General features: G+C 45.8%; 1 protein-coding gene across 2 annotated transcripts in view; it reads right to left on the bottom strand.

The window, feature by feature from the left end:
• MKS1 (MKS transition zone complex subunit 1) overlaps positions 1–18839 on the bottom strand; it is a 341489-nt gene that overhangs the window by 103440 nt on the left and 219210 nt on the right. For both annotated transcript variants that reach the window (XM_086954701.1, XM_086954702.1), the window contains exons 10-11: positions 10436–10478; positions 9485–9547 (exon numbers count right to left, since the gene is read on the bottom strand). In XM_086954701.1, coding sequence (XP_086810827.1) covers positions 9485–9547; positions 10436–10478 — 106 coding nt within the window. The remainder of the gene's footprint in view (positions 1–9484; positions 9548–10435; positions 10479–18839) is intronic.

Here is an 18839-nt window from a genome sequence, read left to right as displayed (position 1 = left end):
AGTGAAAGAGAAGGATATATTTAGATGTCCCAAGTGGCGTGTAGGGGACTCGGTTCCTTCATGAATATAAGGTGGGAGGGAGGAGAAAAAGCTTCGGTCCCCAAGGCAAGAGGTTTAGGTGGCGATGGGGTGGGCTCCCAGCTCACTAGCCGCACCGGGGCCAAGCCAGCCCTCATCCCTGGCAGGTGCGCATCACGACCCCCTAGCGGGCACCTCACCCTGTCCACAGATCTATTTTACCAATATACGTACACCTGTGCAACTGCTATACCAAACCATGATACTATAGGTATTTTGATGCTATGAATACTTTGTCTATCTCTAACAAATCCTGCTACCTCCAAGAATGCCTCCCTGAAGTATTTTATTCTTTTTCACCGTATTGTTCATTCATGCCAGAAATGATAAATACACTCATGTGTAACCAAACATTCGCATTATTCACCTTAAGGAACATCTGTATTATGTTATTATTACCTAATATTTATCATTAATTCAAATGTTGTCATCCACATACTATGCGAAGCCATGCTTGTACGTTTTACCTATCTACATCACTACATATTAATATGAAGTCTGATCTGACAAATTATACTCTGTCTTCATACTTTTTTACTGCAGGCTTTTAACTTTTGTTTGTGGACACCAGAGAGTCATGGGAATTTTACTTCTCTGCCTTAGTTAAAAGAAAACAAAAAAGACAAAACACTTAATGTGGGCAGTACTTGTAGTTGCCCCGCAAACTTCAACAAAACGATGGATGAGAAGGGTAGACCACAGCAAGACCTTTTCCTTGAGATGGCCTGTATGCACCTATTTTCTACGCCCCTTTTTTTAGGTCTCGCCTGGACATCGCATCCGAAGGATGCGTCCAGGCTGGAGACTTAATGTTGTCTGACACGGGGGAATGAGGGACAAGAAACTGTGACGAGCTTATCCTTGGCTGGATTGAGCTGCGTGCACGCGCGTCAACATTCACGCATGCGCACATCACAGCCACACGCATACACAGCACTCACGCATGCGCACATACACACGCATACACAGGCACACCCCGTCACCTACACGCATACACAGAGACCCCTCCACACACACCAGCCCCTCTCCTCTCGGCTCCACACACACGCACACGCATTTACACTTACACAGACACGCAGGCACCCAGACAGGCAACCCCCCCCCCGTCACACACACGCATACACACAGACTCCAGGACACATACACATACACACACACATGCACGCTCACACACATACACAGCCCGCCGCCGCACGGGCGCGCGCGCGCACACACATGCCCCCCCCCCCAACAAGGCAAAGCCCCACTCACCGGCTTCCTCGGCTCTCACCGGCAGCAGGACTCTTCCTTCCTTCTTCGGCACCGGGGCGCAGGGTAGGCTCCTGCCTGCTCCGGTGCTCAAAACAATCGCGGCTCTTCCGTGGGAGGCGGGGTTGGCTCCCGCCCTCCTACTTCCTGTTTCCGGTTGTCCCGCCCGGCCTGCCTGACTTCCTGGTACAGGCCGGCGGCGGACTGCAGCACGCGCCATGCTTGTTCCAAGGAGAGGCCGGCGGCTTGAGCAGGGGGATGGGCAGTTTGGTGTTTGCGAGGTGAATTCTTAAGTTTTATAAAACGTTATGTTACCACTGTCAGTTCTTCCGTAGAGTTTTAAGTTTTATAAAACGTTATGTTACCACTGTCAGTTCTTCCGTAGAGTCCAGTGCAGTCAGTCAGTGGTATCATTTCAGGATTAGCTTTTTTGCAAAGGTCAGTTTTTCATACACAGTAACTTTCCTCAAAATCGAGGCAGGTGTTACACTTGATTTGTTGTGTGTCGAAAGCCTCAGATACGTATAAATTGACATTCTAGCCAATCACAATGCATTGCCGATGATCCAGTATGCAATAGTGTTTAATATTGCTTTTCATTTACAGATGACTGCATTCAATTCTGGAGCAGCAAGTACATTTCCTGATTTTCCTCTATTGTTTATTTCAGCATTCATTTGCACCCCACCCACTCCCCCCGTTACTTTCAGACTTTTCCTTCTTAAACACTACAGGTCCTGTCTGGCTTCTCCTTCCTGTTCGTGCTACTGAAGTTCAGATGCAGGATTGGAAGTTTTCTTTGCGTATTTGCATAAATGTGTTTTAAATTGGCTGCTGACTCCTGAAAACATGTGGAACTTCAAATGCCCGTGGGTCTTTTGTCTTTGTGTTACAGCTTACTGTGTGGGCGTTTCAGTTGGCTCAGGATTTCAGCCTGATCCAGTGAGTGAAATCTGTAATTGTGGGCATGTGAACTTCTGAGGCCAAAATCAGTTGGTTACATGCTAACATGCAATCCACACCATGCACAGTTACCCCAATACGCGCACACACACAAGCACAAACCCACACGTTCATGCAGTTACATTCATTACTGTTACATATATGACCGCACAAGCACTCACGCACATATGAGCTAATTCAGACATGTACAGATATAAAAAAAATAAAGCAAAGACAGACAGATACAAGTGAGTGCAGAGTGACAGTGAGTGCAGAGTGACAGTGAGTGCAGAGTGACAGTGAGTGCAGAGTGACAGTGAGTGCAGGGTGAGTGCAGAGTGACAGTGAGTGCAGTGACAGTGAGTGCAGTGACAGTGAGTGCAGAGTGACAGTGAGTGCAGAGTGACAGTGAGTGCAGAGTGACAGTAGAGTGACAGTGAGTGCAGAGTGACAGTGAGTGCAGAGTGACAGTGAGTGCAGAGTGACAGTGAGTGCAGAGTGAGTGCAGAGTGAGTGCAGAGTGAGTGCAGAGTGACAGTGAGTGCAGTGACAGTGAGTGCAGAGTGACAGTGAGTGCAGAATGACAGTGAGTGCAGAGTGACAGTGAGTGCAGAGTGACAGTGAGTGCAGAGTGACAGTGAGTGCAGAGTGACAGTGAGTGCAGAGTGACAGTGAGTGCTGAGTGACAGTGAGTGCAGTGACAGTGAGTGCAGTGACAGTGAGTGCAGTGACAGTGAGTGCAGTGACAGTGAGTGCAGAGTGCGTGCAGAAACAGTGAGTGCAGAGTGCGTGCAGAGTGACAGTGAGTGCAGAGTGACAGTGAGTGCAGAGTGACAGTGAGTGCAGAGTGACAGTGAGTGCAGAGTGACAGTGAGTGCAGAGTGCGTGCAGAAGCAGTGAGTGCAGAGTGACAGTGAGTGCAGAGTGACAGTGAGTGCAGGGTGAGTGCAGAGTGAGTGCAGAGTGACAGTGAGTGCAGAGTGACAGTGAGTGCAGAGTGACAGTGAGTGCAGGGTGAGTGCAGAGTGAGTGCAGAGTGACAGTGAGTGCAGTGACAGTGAGTGCAGAGTGACAGTGAGTGCAGAGTGACAGTGAGTGCAGAGTGACAGTGAGTGCAGAGTGACAGTGCGTGCAGAGTGCGTGCAGAGTGACAGTGAGTGCAGAGTGACAGTGAGTGCAGAGTGACAGTGAGTGCAGAGTGACAGTGAGTGCAGAGTGACAGTGAGTGCAGAGTGACAGTGAGTGCTGAGTGACAGTGAGTGCAGTGACAGTGAGTGCAGTGACAGTGAGTGCAGAGTGCGTGCAGAAACAGTGAGTGCAGAGTGCGTGCAGAGTGACAGTGAGTGCAGAGTGCCAGTGAGTGCAGAGTGACAGTGAGTGCAGAGTGACAGTGAGTGCAGAGTGACAGTGAGTGCAGAGTGACAGTGAGTGCAGAGTGCGTGCAGAAGCAGTGAGTGCAGAGTGACAGTGAGTGCAGGGTGAGTGCAGAGTGAGTGCAGAGTGACAGTGAGTGCAGAGTGACAGTGAGTGCAGAGTGACAGTGAGTGCAGAGTGACAGTGAGTGCAGAGTGACAGTGAGTGCAGAGTGACAGTGAGTGCAGAGTGACAGTGAGTGCAGAGTGACAGTGCGTGCAGAGTGACAGTGAGTGCAGAGTGACAGTGAGTGCAGAGTGACAGTGAGTGCAGAGTGACAGTGAGTGCTGAGTGACAGTGAGTGCAGTGACAGTGAGTGCAGAGTGCGTGCAGAAACAGTGAGTGCAGAGTGCGTGCAGAGTGACAGTGAGTGCAGAGTGACAGTGAGTGCAGAGTGACAGTGAGTGCAGAGTGACAGTGAGTGCAGAGTGCGTGCAGAAGCAGTGAGTGCAGAGTGCGTGCAGAGTGACAGTGAATGCAGAGTGCGTGCAGAGTGACAGTGAGTGCAGAGTGAGTGTGAGTGCAGTGACAGTGAGTGCAGAGTGACAGTGAGTGCAGAGTGCGTGCAGAGTGACAGTGAGTGCAGAGTGCGTGCAGAGTGACAGTGAGTGCAGAGTGACAGTGAGTGCAGAGTGAGTGCAGAGTGACAGTGAGTGCAGAGTGAGTGCAGAGTGACAGTGAGTGCAGAGTGACAGTAAGTGCAGAGTGACTGCAGAGTGACAGTGAGTGCAGAGTGACAGTGAGTGCAGAGTGACAGTGAGTGCAGAGTGACCTGAGTGCAGAGTGTGTGCAGAGTGACAGTGAGTGCAGAGTGCGTGCAGAGTGACAGTGCGTGCAGAGTGACAGTGCGTGCAGAGTGACAGTGAGTGCAGAGTGACAGTGAGTGCAGAGTGACAGTGAGTACAGTCACTCAGCACCACCACATTATCACTCAGAACCACCACAGCATCACTCAGACCCACCACAGTACCACTCAGCACCACCACAGCATCACTCAGCATCACTCAGCACCACCCCAGCACCACCACAGCACCACCACAGCACCACCATAGCAACACCACAGCATCACTCAGCATCACCACAGCCCCATTCAGCACCACCACAGCATCACTCAGCACCACCACAGCACAAATATGTTCTCTCAATGTTTCAAGCTTTATTACAAATGTCACAAAAAGATGTTAATATTTCACTTCTGTTCTTGGATTTCGTTACAATAAAATACACTGAACATAATCTTCACAAAAGTTATTTACAAAAGTTTAAGCTATTGCCATTATAAATTACAATCACTTTTATTAAGTATTAAAAAAAAATAAAAGCCATTGTTATTTATAATATCAATACATCTAAGTCACGTAAATACAAATGTTGCATTACAAATGCTATAGGTGTCACATTTGCGAAAGTTATAACTATTGGCATTGTAAATGACAAAGCTATTAATTTAGCTATTTTCAAAACCAACACATAAATGAACATTTGGTGAATTACCATTAAAATATTTGACTTTTTTACTAAGATATTATTGTACTCTTTTATGCAAACAAAATTTAGATACTGCATAAATAACTTTAATAAAACATATTTTATATGTAGCTTTTTATGTAAAAAAAAACTATAGCAGAAAGCAAAAAACAATTGCCATTTACAATGCTAATAGCTCAAACTTAAATAATGCGAGACCTATTGCATTGCAAATGCTTGTTCTACTTAACCCATAGAAGTATTTTGTGGCCTCATCCTCATGCCATGGGGTCAGCCATGCAAGTCTAACATTGCTTTTGATAGATGATCTTATAACTTTTTTCTGAAAAGTTCCACTTTTAGTGCACCCCATTAAAAGATTTCGCAACATACTTTCACCATCACGTTATCATACGACTCGAAGGAAGAGTGTCTGTTTTGACAGACGTTTGGTAATTAATAGTTTTCAGATATTATGTTCCTCACTATTGAAATGCTACGAATTTAACCACTGTTATGGTGTCATGCGTTCAGATGTTATGAACAGTCATTTCCATCTTTTCCCAGAGTGACAGATTTTCAGGACAGCCAGCATGTATATAAATGATCATTTAGATTCATTGTGCATAAATGTAGTTCATATGGAAATTCTCCAAGTGTGGCATAGTTCTATCACTCCAAGACCAATGATAAGTACTCTTGCTCAAAGGGGCATAATAAAAAAAAAAAAATGTTTTGATTAAAAATAGTGGAAAACTCCAATAGCATATATATCCACATATATCAATTTCCGTTTATCGTAGCAAAATATGACTGCCCGAAATTAGGGCTGTGGGTAAGTTGAAACAAATCAGCCTTATTCTGGCACATGATTTGTTGCTGTAAGATATGGCCACAGTGCGTGCCTGAGTTGTAGGTAACCATACATTTTCTATGGGAGAAGACTAATTTCTCCAGTATTCCTGCACAGGATTTAATGTATATGGATGTTACCACTGCCCACTTAATTGGAAAGTCCTGTCAACTCCTTATCCACGGCGGAGTTTCCTTTGTCAGTCACTTTGCCCAATCAGAGCAAGCCTAGAGGCTGGGGGATTGCTTGGTGGTGGGCGCCCATTAAATGGGAAGTCAAATAGCGATTCCTTTTTTTGCGAATGCATTCACAGCTGTATTTGCAATTTGCGAATGTAGTCGGAAATTGTGCACAAATGTCTCGAAGCAAATGATCACATCACAACCAGGAAGTAATGCAGCACATGCTCCATGTAAACTAGGATTATTAACTGAAGAGGAGAGCTTGTTTACAATCCACAGCAATCCCCTTTGGTTTTTTTTTTGGGGGGGGGGGGGGGGGGGGGGGGAGGGAACAGATACACCACAATTCATCCACCAGGAATTATCTCAGCATGCTCCAGTGAATGTTTAACAGGACACTCAAAGAATACACAGATATGTAATACAAAAGCAGTTCCATGCTGATTTAAGACTTTATTTACAGATCTCTCATTAAGAGACCTCTTAAATAGAGTACATGCCGATAAAAAACACTGCAGGTGAGGTTTGAGTCTCAACCGACATTTTAAAAAAAATGATAAATTAATGTTTTTGATTGAGGAAAAAAAATATAATACTTTGGAAGACATTTCAATAAAAGTAAGTTTGCTTTCCAAAGAGGTTAAAGAAAGTTATAATGCATTAAGGGAAATCATTAATGATGGTTTCCCATCTATTCAGAGCAATATGGAAATAGCCACTATAAACAATGACAAGGTGCAAGGACGTAAACATTGCCAACTGAGTGGACATATAAATGCATTTAGTCATTCGATAAACAGTCTTGCTAATGCTACTTCAGTAATGTTCAGACACACAGTTAATTTACATGTAGAAATGGGTCATAACAGTGGTGACTTTGCATGTGGGTTGGTGCATGTCACCACTGTCCTTGAAGTTTTACAAACTTCACAAGTAGCTCCAAGTGATATAATAATAGCACCAGAAAGTGAGGATGCTTCAAACCAAATCAACACGTCAGTACAGGATGTATAAGTGTGCAACACAAAAGAAGCAGAAGTGATGACACAAACTGCTCATCAGCCATCTGGCATGAGATCGACAGTAAAGCATGCAAATGCCAGTAAACATTTTTTTTAAAGTATTTCATTATTAGGGGCTCATTAGGATGACGGGGAACTTTGTCCGCCCGCCATCCTGTCGGAATTCGGGACCGCCCGCCATTAGGGCGGGGCTCCCGTGGGAGGTATTAGGATGTGCCCGCCACAGTGGCGGGCACATCCTGCATTTATAGCATTGTGGCAGGCGGTGCTCTCTGCACCGCCCGCCACAATGCTATAAATGCATAAATGCATTTGCATAAACAGAGCGTCAGACACCGCGCAGTACCTGCCGCTTTGTTTATGCAAATGAGGGGAGGTACCACTGGTACCCCCCCGTGTGCAACCCCCACCAATCCTTCATTCTGGGGGCCCGCTTAGGGCCCCCAGAGTGAAGACCGCATGCCTTTCCGTGGCGGCATTGCCGCCACGGAAAGGCATTAGTAAAACCGCATCCTAATATGGCAGGCGGTGTCTGACAGAGACCGCCACCATAGAAACCCTTTTCCGCTCCGGTCGCCTTGCGAGCATGGATGTCGGGCGGGGGAATCCACCAGACATCGTAATGGGCCCCTTAATGTTACAATTTGCCATAAGATTTTAAAGTATTTAAAACATTGTTACATTGTTAATTACATATTTGATTTGCAATTGTAAATTTAATATATTTCCTACTGCGCGTCCTAACAGAATTCATAGTAAATTGAGATTTTGAAGCATTAGTCTGGCCTCCTACTTTTTATGTCAATATGTTGATATTAAATAGGATTAATAAAATATTATATGTGTTATGTACTCTAGTTTTATTAAAAAGTTTTTAATTGTATTTACAAAACTAATAAACATAGTTACATGTATTAAAACAAATCAGAAACAAATGTAAGCACTCATTTGAATATTTAAAATGCATTTGACTTTTATAATATGATGGCAAAAGCTCCAGCTTGATGTTGATGTGAAGTACATAAATTCTACAAGCAAAGCTCATATTAAGTTCTGTAACACAAGGCCTGGTAAAATGCCCTGTGAATTCAAACACATCACCAAAGCACCGCATTACATGCCATTTATAGACTTTTCTTTTCCTTGTCAAGGAATTATGTCAAATTGCACTGCTATCCTAAAATCTTTTCAAAGTAAGTGAAATTGCACTGCTCCCGTTCAAACAAGTTTTATTCCATGAAAATCTTTTGAGATGAGGAAGGGAAAGAAAATGGAGTTGTTATGCTCCAAAGGGAAGCAGAAACAAGGATTCATTATCCTGTAATCCAAGGTGAGAATCTATATGGTGTGTAGTTTTCCAAACAGAGGCCTTCTTTGATATTTTTTACAAGATGCAATGGAGTGAACTACACTATGTGGGCTGTTGGGAGACTATGTACAAGATCGCCTTCAAAATGCATCATCTTGGTCTCCACCCTAGTCTTTCAAAGATTGACTACGGGAGCGCCCTCTTTCTAAATACTCAGAAACATGTCCTAGCGAAGCTGCAGTCCATACAGAATGCGGCTGCAAGGATTCTTCTTGACATCCCCCGTCGCCAGTCCACTACTCCCGCCATTCGTCATCTACATTGGCTAAAAGTAGAGCGCCAAATTAAATTTAAGGCCCTCTGCATTGCCTATAAGGCAGTACATGGCGTCGGACCTAGGTTTCTGACAGAAGCGTTTCAGCTGTACACCCCCAAGTGGCAGCTTAGATCCGCCAACACCTGCCTCCTGCCAGTGCCTCGCACAAGAACTGCTACATGGGGAGATAGGCGCTTTCTGGTGGCCACACCCAAATTGTGGAATTTGTTGCCATTGGCGATTAAAACTGCACCCAATCTGATGAGCTTCCGTAGGCTATTAAAAACATGGTTGTTTAACCAGTAAGCTGCTGTCTGATCGCTCTTAGCCCCCATATGCGCCGAGACACCTCCGGGTATTTGTATGCGCAATAAAAATCTCGAAAATAAATAAATAAAATCTGTATCGACAAAACCCTACTTATAAGAAACATTTAACCAAATGGGAAAATATTACGCATGCAATGTAAAGGGAAACCTGTATTATCAAATGTGAGGTACCCATTGAGAGTACAGAAAGATACTATACAGAATTGTGACATTTTCAATGTCAGTTTACAGTAACTGAAAGACATTAACATGCCTAGTAAACTCTCAAACTTGGACAAACCAATTGCATTTCAATACAAACATAGAAGCAATCATGCTTACTTACGTTTAGGAAACTCAATGAAGAAATGGATGTAGATGTTCTCAAAATCGTATTCCTGTGCGGAAACTGAGGGAACACATGGAAATTAGAAGGAATTATTGCTAAGAAATAATATCCATTCGAGGCCACAAAGTGCATAGTCAGGGAGAAACGAGAGGGTTGTGAGGACGAGTCACAGAGGAGCCAAGGGCAGTGAGGAACAGCCATACTGTTGAGAAGAGATAGGAGCACTGTGGAATAGTCACGAAAAGGGAAGAGGGTTGAAGCTGATGATTCAATGAAAGGAAAGCAGTTCAAGAGAGTTCTCATGTGAAGTTAATGAAGGCCCTAAGAAATAGTGAAAAAAATGAGTGGGTGCAATAAGGAGGACTATCAAGGGCCCTGGAGCCACAGGAGGAATCTCAAAGAGAAGACGAGGACTTTTAGGCCAAATCACCGAAGTCTATGATGGGGCATGGAGGACATAAGGAGTTAGTGAAGAAAAGAAGAGATGAGGAGAGAAGAAAGGAGTGTCTGGGAGAGCAGGCAGAGAGGAGACGTCGTTGAGGACAGGAGCAGTCACCATGAATAGCCACAATGAGAATACAGCAATGGTGAGCATTCACTGAGAGGAGAAAGATGTCATGATAAAGAGTCATGGAGAGGAGACCGGAGTCTTAATAGTAAATTTAAGAAGAAAAAGCAGCTTCTATGAGCCACTCAACAGGAAGAGGCTCGAAGGAAGATCTTCCAATAAATCAATACCCAAGAACTCTTTACAGACACATAGTAATACAGAAAGGAAATAAAATGACGCAATTAAAAAACAGAGGTGTAATTTTGACCCACAGGTTTCACATATCTACTACACCTGAAATAGAATTACAGCATAGGAGCAGCATCGAGGATTCAAACATCATATTTCATGTACATAAAAAGTAAATAAAAAGCAAATGTAATAATTTAGACACTTACCTACCTCACCATTTATGAGAAGGCGCAGGGTGCCAGGCTGAGGCTGAAGGAGAAAGAGATAGCATGAGCAGAATGCATAGACTATCACTCCATCATACTTAGACACGCCAACATTTATTCCTCCTTCGCCAGCCACAGCAACACATCCAGTCACTGAACAAGCTGGCTACTCTGGGGCGAATTGAAATGGTGTAGGAACAGTAGCTATTAAGGTGCTAAAGGAAATACAATCTTAAATTAAGTGAAAGTTGAAGAACATTAGCTTTAAGGAACAGTGAATCTTTTTTGGAATAGAGTTTGTCAGGGTACGTAAAGGAACATTTAAACGTTGCTTGCCTTGGTGAGGCTGTGAGGAATAATGAGGAACTGCTGGCTCTTTGGGGATTTAGAGGAAACCAGTGGCTAATGGCAAATGCCATAGTACTGATGTGCATGGGAAATTGGGAACTTCAATTTTTGAACAAACATGATATTGGTGGACTAAAAGCAATATGTGGGATGGATGGTCCTACAACAAAACATTTTTTGATTGTTGGTTCCCTACAGAATAATGTCTTTATGCTAGTATTACATCTGTAATATGAGTATTCTATTAGAAATTCTCTTGATATCAATTTTCCTGAATCACTGTGCCTTCGTACTTGACCAACCGAGTTATACATTATAAAGGTTGAGTGTATACTAGACTTGATGCACTTCACTCAACAAATGGGACCAGCTCCAAGTACCATTATCTCTAGGATAATGCATTTTCAGGGCCCAGAGAATAGGTCCGTATTCTCTCATCAGAAACATACACATAATCAGAAAAACAGCCTTAAGGATCAAGAGTCCTGATGGGTCCAGCCAAATGGTGACTTATTAAAAAAGAAAAATGCCACAGTACTGCCAAAGATTTATTTACCGACATGTAGAGACAGGTCTAAGAGGCCCACATGAAGTCTTTTCAAACCTAGAACATAATTAATGAGAGTCAAAGGAGATCCTGCTAATCTGGCCTCTTATAGTATAGGCTTGATTGACAAACATCAGTTTAGAGTGATCAAATGCTGCCTATGAACTGAGATGGGAAACATCATAAATAGGGCAAAATATTAGTGGGCAGATAACAATGGTCTGGTAACACCGCACAAGTTATTGCCAAGACCAGCTGGCATTACCATACCATACCATTACAAAGATCTGGCTTGGAATAGAGAATAACAAGTAAACCTCAATCAATTAGGGAATTGTTAACCGTGCTACCCCACCCGTGAGGGTCTTAAGATGCTGGGGAGTGGGAGGGGGAGCAAGTAGCGCTCCGTTCAGTTGAAGAGACAGGTCTTGAGCGTCTTCCTGAAGATGTTCATAGAGGGGGCGTGTTTGTTGTTGATCGGGAGCTCGTTCCAGGTCTTGGCTGCGATGTAGGAGAACGCCCTTCCAACCATTCTGGCTCTGCGGATGTGTCGGGTTTCGGCGACGGTGAGGTCGGCGGATTGGAGGTTTCTCTAGGGTGCGTGGAAGGAGATTCTCTCATTGAGGTATTGGGGTCCAGTGTTGTGGAGGCATTTGAAGGCGTGGTTGGGTATCTTGAAGGTTACTCTCTTTTGGACGTGGAGCTAGCGGAGGTCTCGCAGGTGTTGGTGTGGGAGAGGATGAGCTGGGTGTCAGGAGACAATGTTGAATCTGTGCTGTCTGACTATGACTGCAAGGGAGGCCATGTAGATGTTGAAGAGCCTAGGGCTATGTGCTGATCCTTGAGGCACTCCGCAGTTGATCACTGTGGGTTCGGAGAGGAAGGGTGGCAACCTGATTCTTTGGGTCCTGCCAGTGAGGAAGGAGCAGAGTCATTTGTGGGCGGTTCCCGAATGCTGGCGTCATGGAGTCTGTCGGCGAGTGTGTGGTGGGAGACGGTGTCAATGGCTGCGGAGAAGTAGAGTATGATCAAGGCCGCTGTGTGGCCTAGGTCGAGGAGGGTGCGGATGTTGTCTGTGACGGCGAGTAGGGTGGTCTTGGTGCTGTGGTTGCTTCAGAATACGGATTGGGAGGGGTCGAGGATGGAGTTCTTTTCAAGGAATTTCGTTAGTTGGGCGTTGACGGTCTTCTCTGTGACTTTGGCCGCAAAGGGAAGGAGGGAGATGGGCCGGTAGTTCTTGAGATCCGAAGGGTCTGCCGAGGGCTTCTTGAGCAGGGGCTTAACTTCTGCGTGTTGCCAGTTGTCGGGGAAGGTGCCGGAATTGAAGGTGGTGTTGATGGTGCTTTGTAGTTCCGGTGCCATGGCGACATCTCTGTGGAAGATGTGCGGAGGGCAGGGGCCTGTGGGTGCTCCTGAGTGGATGCCTTTCATGGTCGATTCAGTGTCTTCAGTGGTGGACGAGGTCCAGGCGGAGATGGTGGGTTGGCCTGTGTTGTTGGAGGGGGGAGTGGTTTCGGAGTCTGGAGTTCGCTCATTGAAGTTGTCATAGAGGGCCTTGATTTTTAGATGGAAATAGGAGCTAAGTTTGTTGAAGAGGTCCTGGGAAGAGGTTATGTCTGAGGCCTCGCTGGGGGGTTTGGTGAATTCTTGGATGATGCTGAAGAGTTCCTTCAAGTTACCAGCGTTGGTGGAGATCTTGTTCTGGATGAAGGTTCTTTTGGTGGATCTGATGAGAAGGTGGCATTTTGTCATGACGTTCTTGTATGTGGTGCGGTTTTCCAGCGTTTTGCCAATTCCTTGGATGGTGTTGGCATGACCAGCTGGCAGTTGATGTTCCTTCCGGGGTTGAGTGCAAGGAGGGCAGCTGTGTCATAGCAGAGCGTGGTCGGAGATCCAGGGTCTCTGGCGCTGTTCGCGGTTGTGTCGTGGATGGGTGCAGACGGACTTGCATTTGGTGTGAAAAGGGCGAGCCTGCAGCGCGTGGCCGCTATTATATAGTGAAGCGGGAGGGAAGCTAAGCTAGGAGCGTGTGGTAAGGGGGGAACAGCGGCAGGAAAGAAGGCGACGGGAGAAACCCCTGCTAGCCACCTATCAGCGGCAGCGGCACAACAGCGGAGCTGCTGGTGGAGAGGGCAGGTCCATGACCACAACTTTATCCGATTATTTTTCCCACTTACTTAGCCTCTTTGTGAGAGTATATTTTATCTACTTTTAGGAGGTGGATATGTGCTTGGAAATAACATTTGGCTGAAAATGGGCATACAAATCCACTTGTAATAGGAACCACAGTACAACAAGAGAAGAGGGCACATGGAAACACAAAAAAGGAATTTGAGGGCCTCTGGTAGGAATCTTTTCAAGAGCATAAAGATGTGAGCCTCTGAGCTCAAATTTCGTACATAAGAAGTATAATGAAACAACAGCAAAATTACCCCAAGGGCTGGCTATCCTCTAGATTAAGGATCCACAATCTTTTGTAGGAAATTATCAACAACCAAACTTCAACCAAATTCATACTGGCAAAATGATTGGAAAATGAATGATAAACTGGTAAAAGGCATTTTAATGATGTAATTTAAGTTTTCCTAATTAGAATGATAGTAAATGCAATGATCTAATCACATGGAAAATCTTTCTCTATTTAACCGAACCACAGTTCATGTCAAGTTACAATGGCTTTTAAAACCAATTAATTCGTTATTTACATGGGTTTTGAAGGCTATTCTCAGAGAATATTTTGGAAATTTACTAGGAAATAGTACATTTCTAAGGTCACTGGTCAAAACATGGTAGGATTTAAAGACCATCTCCTTAAATGGGATGGTAGCATTGATGTTTTCTCAGAGGATTTATTTAATGAACTACAATTGAGGGGGAGCTAACCAAAAAGTGGATTTATTCTTCATAGCCATATGGTAGTTTCAAAAAGGTTTTGATCAATTTAAAAGTTTTTGATAAGTAGCTCAAGAGATATTCCAGAAATGTATACTTAGCCTACACTGCACCATTTAGCACCTTTCACTTGTTTCAACAAGCATTGGCATAGCCAATGGGGCTCGTCTTTGGGACCTTATAAGTGTTTAGCCACGCAACAGTTGATGTGGTTGCACCAAGGATATTGTGCTACATAACTAAATACTTAGAAGATCCCAAATGCGAGACCAATTGGCTATGCCAAAGCTTGCTCTTAATGAAACGTGCGATGTCCTTACCTTTTAATAATATGCATATTGTTTCAACTATGTGACTTGTGCATATAAGCATATATGTTGCATCGAAAAGATTTCCATCTGTGCAGTTTGCTCTTTGAAAAGATTAGTGATTTATTCAATATTAAGACACTTTGTATATGGGCAGGGACCAAAGCTAATTAATATTGTCGTTAATGGCATTATTGGCTCTTACCTTTACACTTCTGTATTTTCAAGTAGCTCTGCACTGCCTGTTTTTTTTTTTATTCTGGCCATAAATGCATACTACACTCACTGAGAAAAAAATCCATTTAAGCGGACTGATGCAAACAGTTAACAAATTACTGTCTTTCTCAGTGTGTGCATACCTTTGAGTTGCATGTATACATAACGGCATCTACACCGCAACAATGATTTTTAAAAAATGCATATTTTCTTCTCAAACATTACATGAACAATTCAATACACTGATCAACCGAACTTCTTCACCGCGCGACAGTTAGGTTGTCTCACAACAATGGACGTTAGCATAGTTGGGCATTGCTTCAATACCATAGCGCCGTTCCTGAATGAATAGTCGACCGGGGGAGGCGAGGAGTAGTATTTTCTAAGGTGTTAGACCTTAATCTGGAGGCCACAGCTCCGCAAAACAGTGTGCCGCCTGCCCAGGGGAATTAATTATAAAGTGTGAGTATAGAGTGTTTCAAGTGTGGAAAGTAAGAGCGAAATGAAAGCAATAACACTGTAATGCCTCTTCCGAAGGCTGGGAGCCATATATATTTATTATTCATGGGATTGTGAGCAGGAACGTTTATGTCTGGTGTGCAGTGGCCCTCTCTAAGCAGTCTACTGTTCATTGATTGTAACAAGCATGGTCGCGCGAACCAGCCGGAAGTTGTGTGTGTGCGAAAAAAAACATGAGAGGTGCGCTCGTCATTCTGGCCTGTAAGAACTCCACACGACTATAGCAAAATGTTACACGGACAGAATAATAACATAATTACTGCTAGGTACGGCATCGCACGGTGTTAAAGGCAGCAACATACGAAATGCGTTACTTACCTGTAACAGCAGTTATCCAGTATTGGTGTCTTTCATAGATTCACATGCCTGAATCATTCCCCGTCGCCGAGACGGGAGCCTCCGGTACATAAAAAGTAATGTCCTATAGACATACATAGAGAAAATAGGCCTAAGGGCCTCGCCTTAGTAGCCTTTCCTCGTCCTTATGTAAAAAAGGACCAAACTCTCACAGTCAGCCAATCAGCTCCGACCTCCCTCTAGAACCTTCCTGGGAGGAGCCTCAGTCCCTCAGATTTTCGTACGCACCCAGCTAGGTTGGCGTAATACTGTCAGAGAGGGATGTGAGTCCTACCAGGGGAGGCGGGAGGGTTGCATGTGAATCTATGAAAGACACCAATACTGGATAACTGCTGTTACAGGTAAGTAACGCATTTCTTATCCAGTATTTGGGTGTCTTTCATAGATTCACATGCCTGAATCAGAGTAGCCAGCAATTATATATGCACATTTGTGATGCAAGTGGCTCTGCAGTCATGTCAGACAATATACATATCATCAATAACATGGGAAACACAGCGTAAGCAGAATCTTACAGTCATAATGAATGTGCATACCTGGATGGTGGGATGTAGGAAGGCTCACCTCACTGAAAGAGATGGCGCAGCACTGCCTGGCCCACAGCTGCATCCTTCTGAAGCTCGATATCCAGGCAGTAGTGCCTGGAGAAAGTGTGCGGAGACTTCCAGGTGGCCGCCCGGCATATGTCCAAGATTGGCACTCCAGCGAATAGCGCCGCTGACGTGGACATCGCCCTGGTGGAATGAGCAGTGACACGATCAGTCAAAGGCCGTTCGGCCTGGTCGTGGCAGAATGCAATCGCTGAGGAGATCCATCTGGAGATGCTCTGTTTCGTTAGGGGCAGGCCCAATGGGCTCCTGAATGCCACGAACAGCTGTGTAGACTTTCTAAGATCTGGTTTTATCCACGTAGAACTTTAGGCATCGTTTGAGATCCAAAAGAATGCAGTGCCCGTTCCGCCGCCGTGGAAGGGTTCGCAAAGAAGGACTTAAGGACAATCGGTTCATTGAGATGAAAGTCCGAAGGCACCTTAGGTATAAATTTAGGGTTCGGTCTCAGCACCACCCTGTCTTGTCTGAATTGCATATATGGTTCCTGAATGGACAATGCTTGTAGCTCGCTAACTCTCCTGGCCGATGTCAGAGCGAGCAAGAGCGCTGTTTTCCAAGAGATGTGTTTGATAGATGCCCGATGAATGGGTTCAAACGGATGTCTCATGAGTTGGTTGAGTACCAGATTCAGTTGCCAGGTCGGAGGGACCTTCCGAGGCCTCGGAAAGGATCTGTAGAGCCCCTTTAGGAATTGTTTTACCAGGTTACTTGACCACAGGGAAGGACCTGTGAAGGTCCTAGTGAACCGAGAGATAGCTGCCAGGTGGACCTTAATGGATGCGTGTGCTAGTCCTGACTGTGCCAAATGCAGGAGGTATGGCAATACCTTTTCAGGGGTGACATCAAGCGGCCGCAGGCCCTGATCCGAACACCAAATGCAGAATCTTTTCCACTTCAGGGAGTAGGTTTTGTTCGTACTACCTGCCCTCGCTTTCGCCAGGACTTCCCTGCAGTCCTGCGGGATATCTAGTTCACAGAACTCTCTGTGCTCAGGAGCCAGGCCGATAACTTGAGTGAGTGGAGGCGCGGGTGCTGTACCTGTCCGTTGGACATCGTTATGAGGTTCGGGTGCTGCCTCAGGCGAATCGGAGGCCTGAGGGAGAGGCGAAGCAGATCCGAGAACCAGTGTTGTCTCGGCCAGAACGGAGCAATCAGGATCAGGGTGCAAGGCTCTGCTTTCATTTTCCGGAGGAGCCTCGGGATCATCGGAAACGGAGGAAAAGCGTACGCAAACACGCTGAACCAACCGATGGAAAAAGCATTTCCCAGCGACCCCTGTTGGGGATGCCAGCTTGCGTAGCTTGGGCATTTGGCGTTCCCCTTGGTGGCGAACAGGTCGATTTTCGGGACACCCCACTGAGAGAAGATGTGAGCCAGAGTGTCGTCGTTTATTTCCCATTCGTGGGAGAGGGATCTCTGTCTGCTGAGGGCGTCCGCGATGGTATTGTCCTTTCCGGGAACATAGTCCGCCTTGAGCGAGTTTCCGTGCAGCACCAGCCAGTTCCAGATTTTCTGCGATTCGCGTGATAGAGAGAGCGATCGCGTTCCCCCTTGTTTGTTCAGATAGTGCATCGTCGTGGTGTTGTCTGTCTTGACGAGCACCGGGGAGTTCTGGATGCGTGGCAGGAAGGCTTGCAGAGCCAGATAGACCACCCTCAGCTCCAAAAGGTTGATATGGAGCAGTTTCTCCTGATCCTCCCACTTGCCGCTGATCCGGAGGTCCTGGAGAACAGCGCCCCAGCCCTCCAGGGAGGCATCCATCGTGATTACCAGAGGTGCCGGCTGGAAGAAGAAACGGCAGGCCTGTCGTTAGATTTTTCCGATGCCTCCACCATTGTAGCCCTCTGGAAATTTTCAGCGTTATCCTTACGATGTCTTCGAACGAGCCAGTACTTTGAGTCCATTGTCTCGTGAGAGCTTCCTGCAAGGGGCGCATCCTGAGCCTGCAGTGAGGGATGAGGAGTATGCAGGAAGACATCATTCCGAGTAGGGAGGTGTAAGTCCGGACTTTGAGGTTTGTTTTTGCTGCCACAGCCGTGGCTAGGGACAATATCTTGTCCGTCCTTTCCTTCGAGGGGAAGGCTTTTGCGCACACTGTGTCCAAAGTAGCCCCAAGGAAGGTAATCTTTGTCGTAGGTGTAATGCAGGACTTTCTGAGATTGAGGGTCAATCCCAGCTTCTGAAAAAGAGTGGTGCAGGCTATGGAGGACTCGGCTGCGCCTTCGGGTGAGGGTGCTTTTACCAGCCAGTCGTCCAGGTAGGGGAAGACTTGGTGACCCAGCTGACGTAGAAAAGCCGCCACCGGTGCAAGGCACTTCGTGAAAATCCGCGGCGCGGATTTGAGGCCGAACGGTAGGACTCTGAACTGATAATGTCGGCCAGCCACCTCGAACCTCAGGAACTTTCTGTGACGCTTGAGGATGGGGATGTGGTAGTAGGCGTCCTGGAGATCCAGGGAAGTCATGAAATCTCCCTTTTCCAGTGCGCCCAGGATTTCCTGGATTGTTACCATCCTGAATGATTGGCTCCGTAGGAAGGTGTTGAGCGCCCGGAGGTCCAAGATGGGCCTCCACTTGTCTTCCTTTTGTCGCACCAGGAAGAAGTGG

The sequence above is a fragment of the Lissotriton vulgaris genome, chromosome 2_1, assembly GCF_964263255.1.
Source record: "Lissotriton vulgaris chromosome 2_1, aLisVul1.2, whole genome shotgun sequence".
NCBI classification, from domain to species: domain Eukaryota; kingdom Metazoa; phylum Chordata; class Amphibia; order Caudata; family Salamandridae; genus Lissotriton; species Lissotriton vulgaris.
Note: the sequence above shows the minus strand (reverse complement) of the source record. Positions and strands in the feature narration are given on the sequence as shown.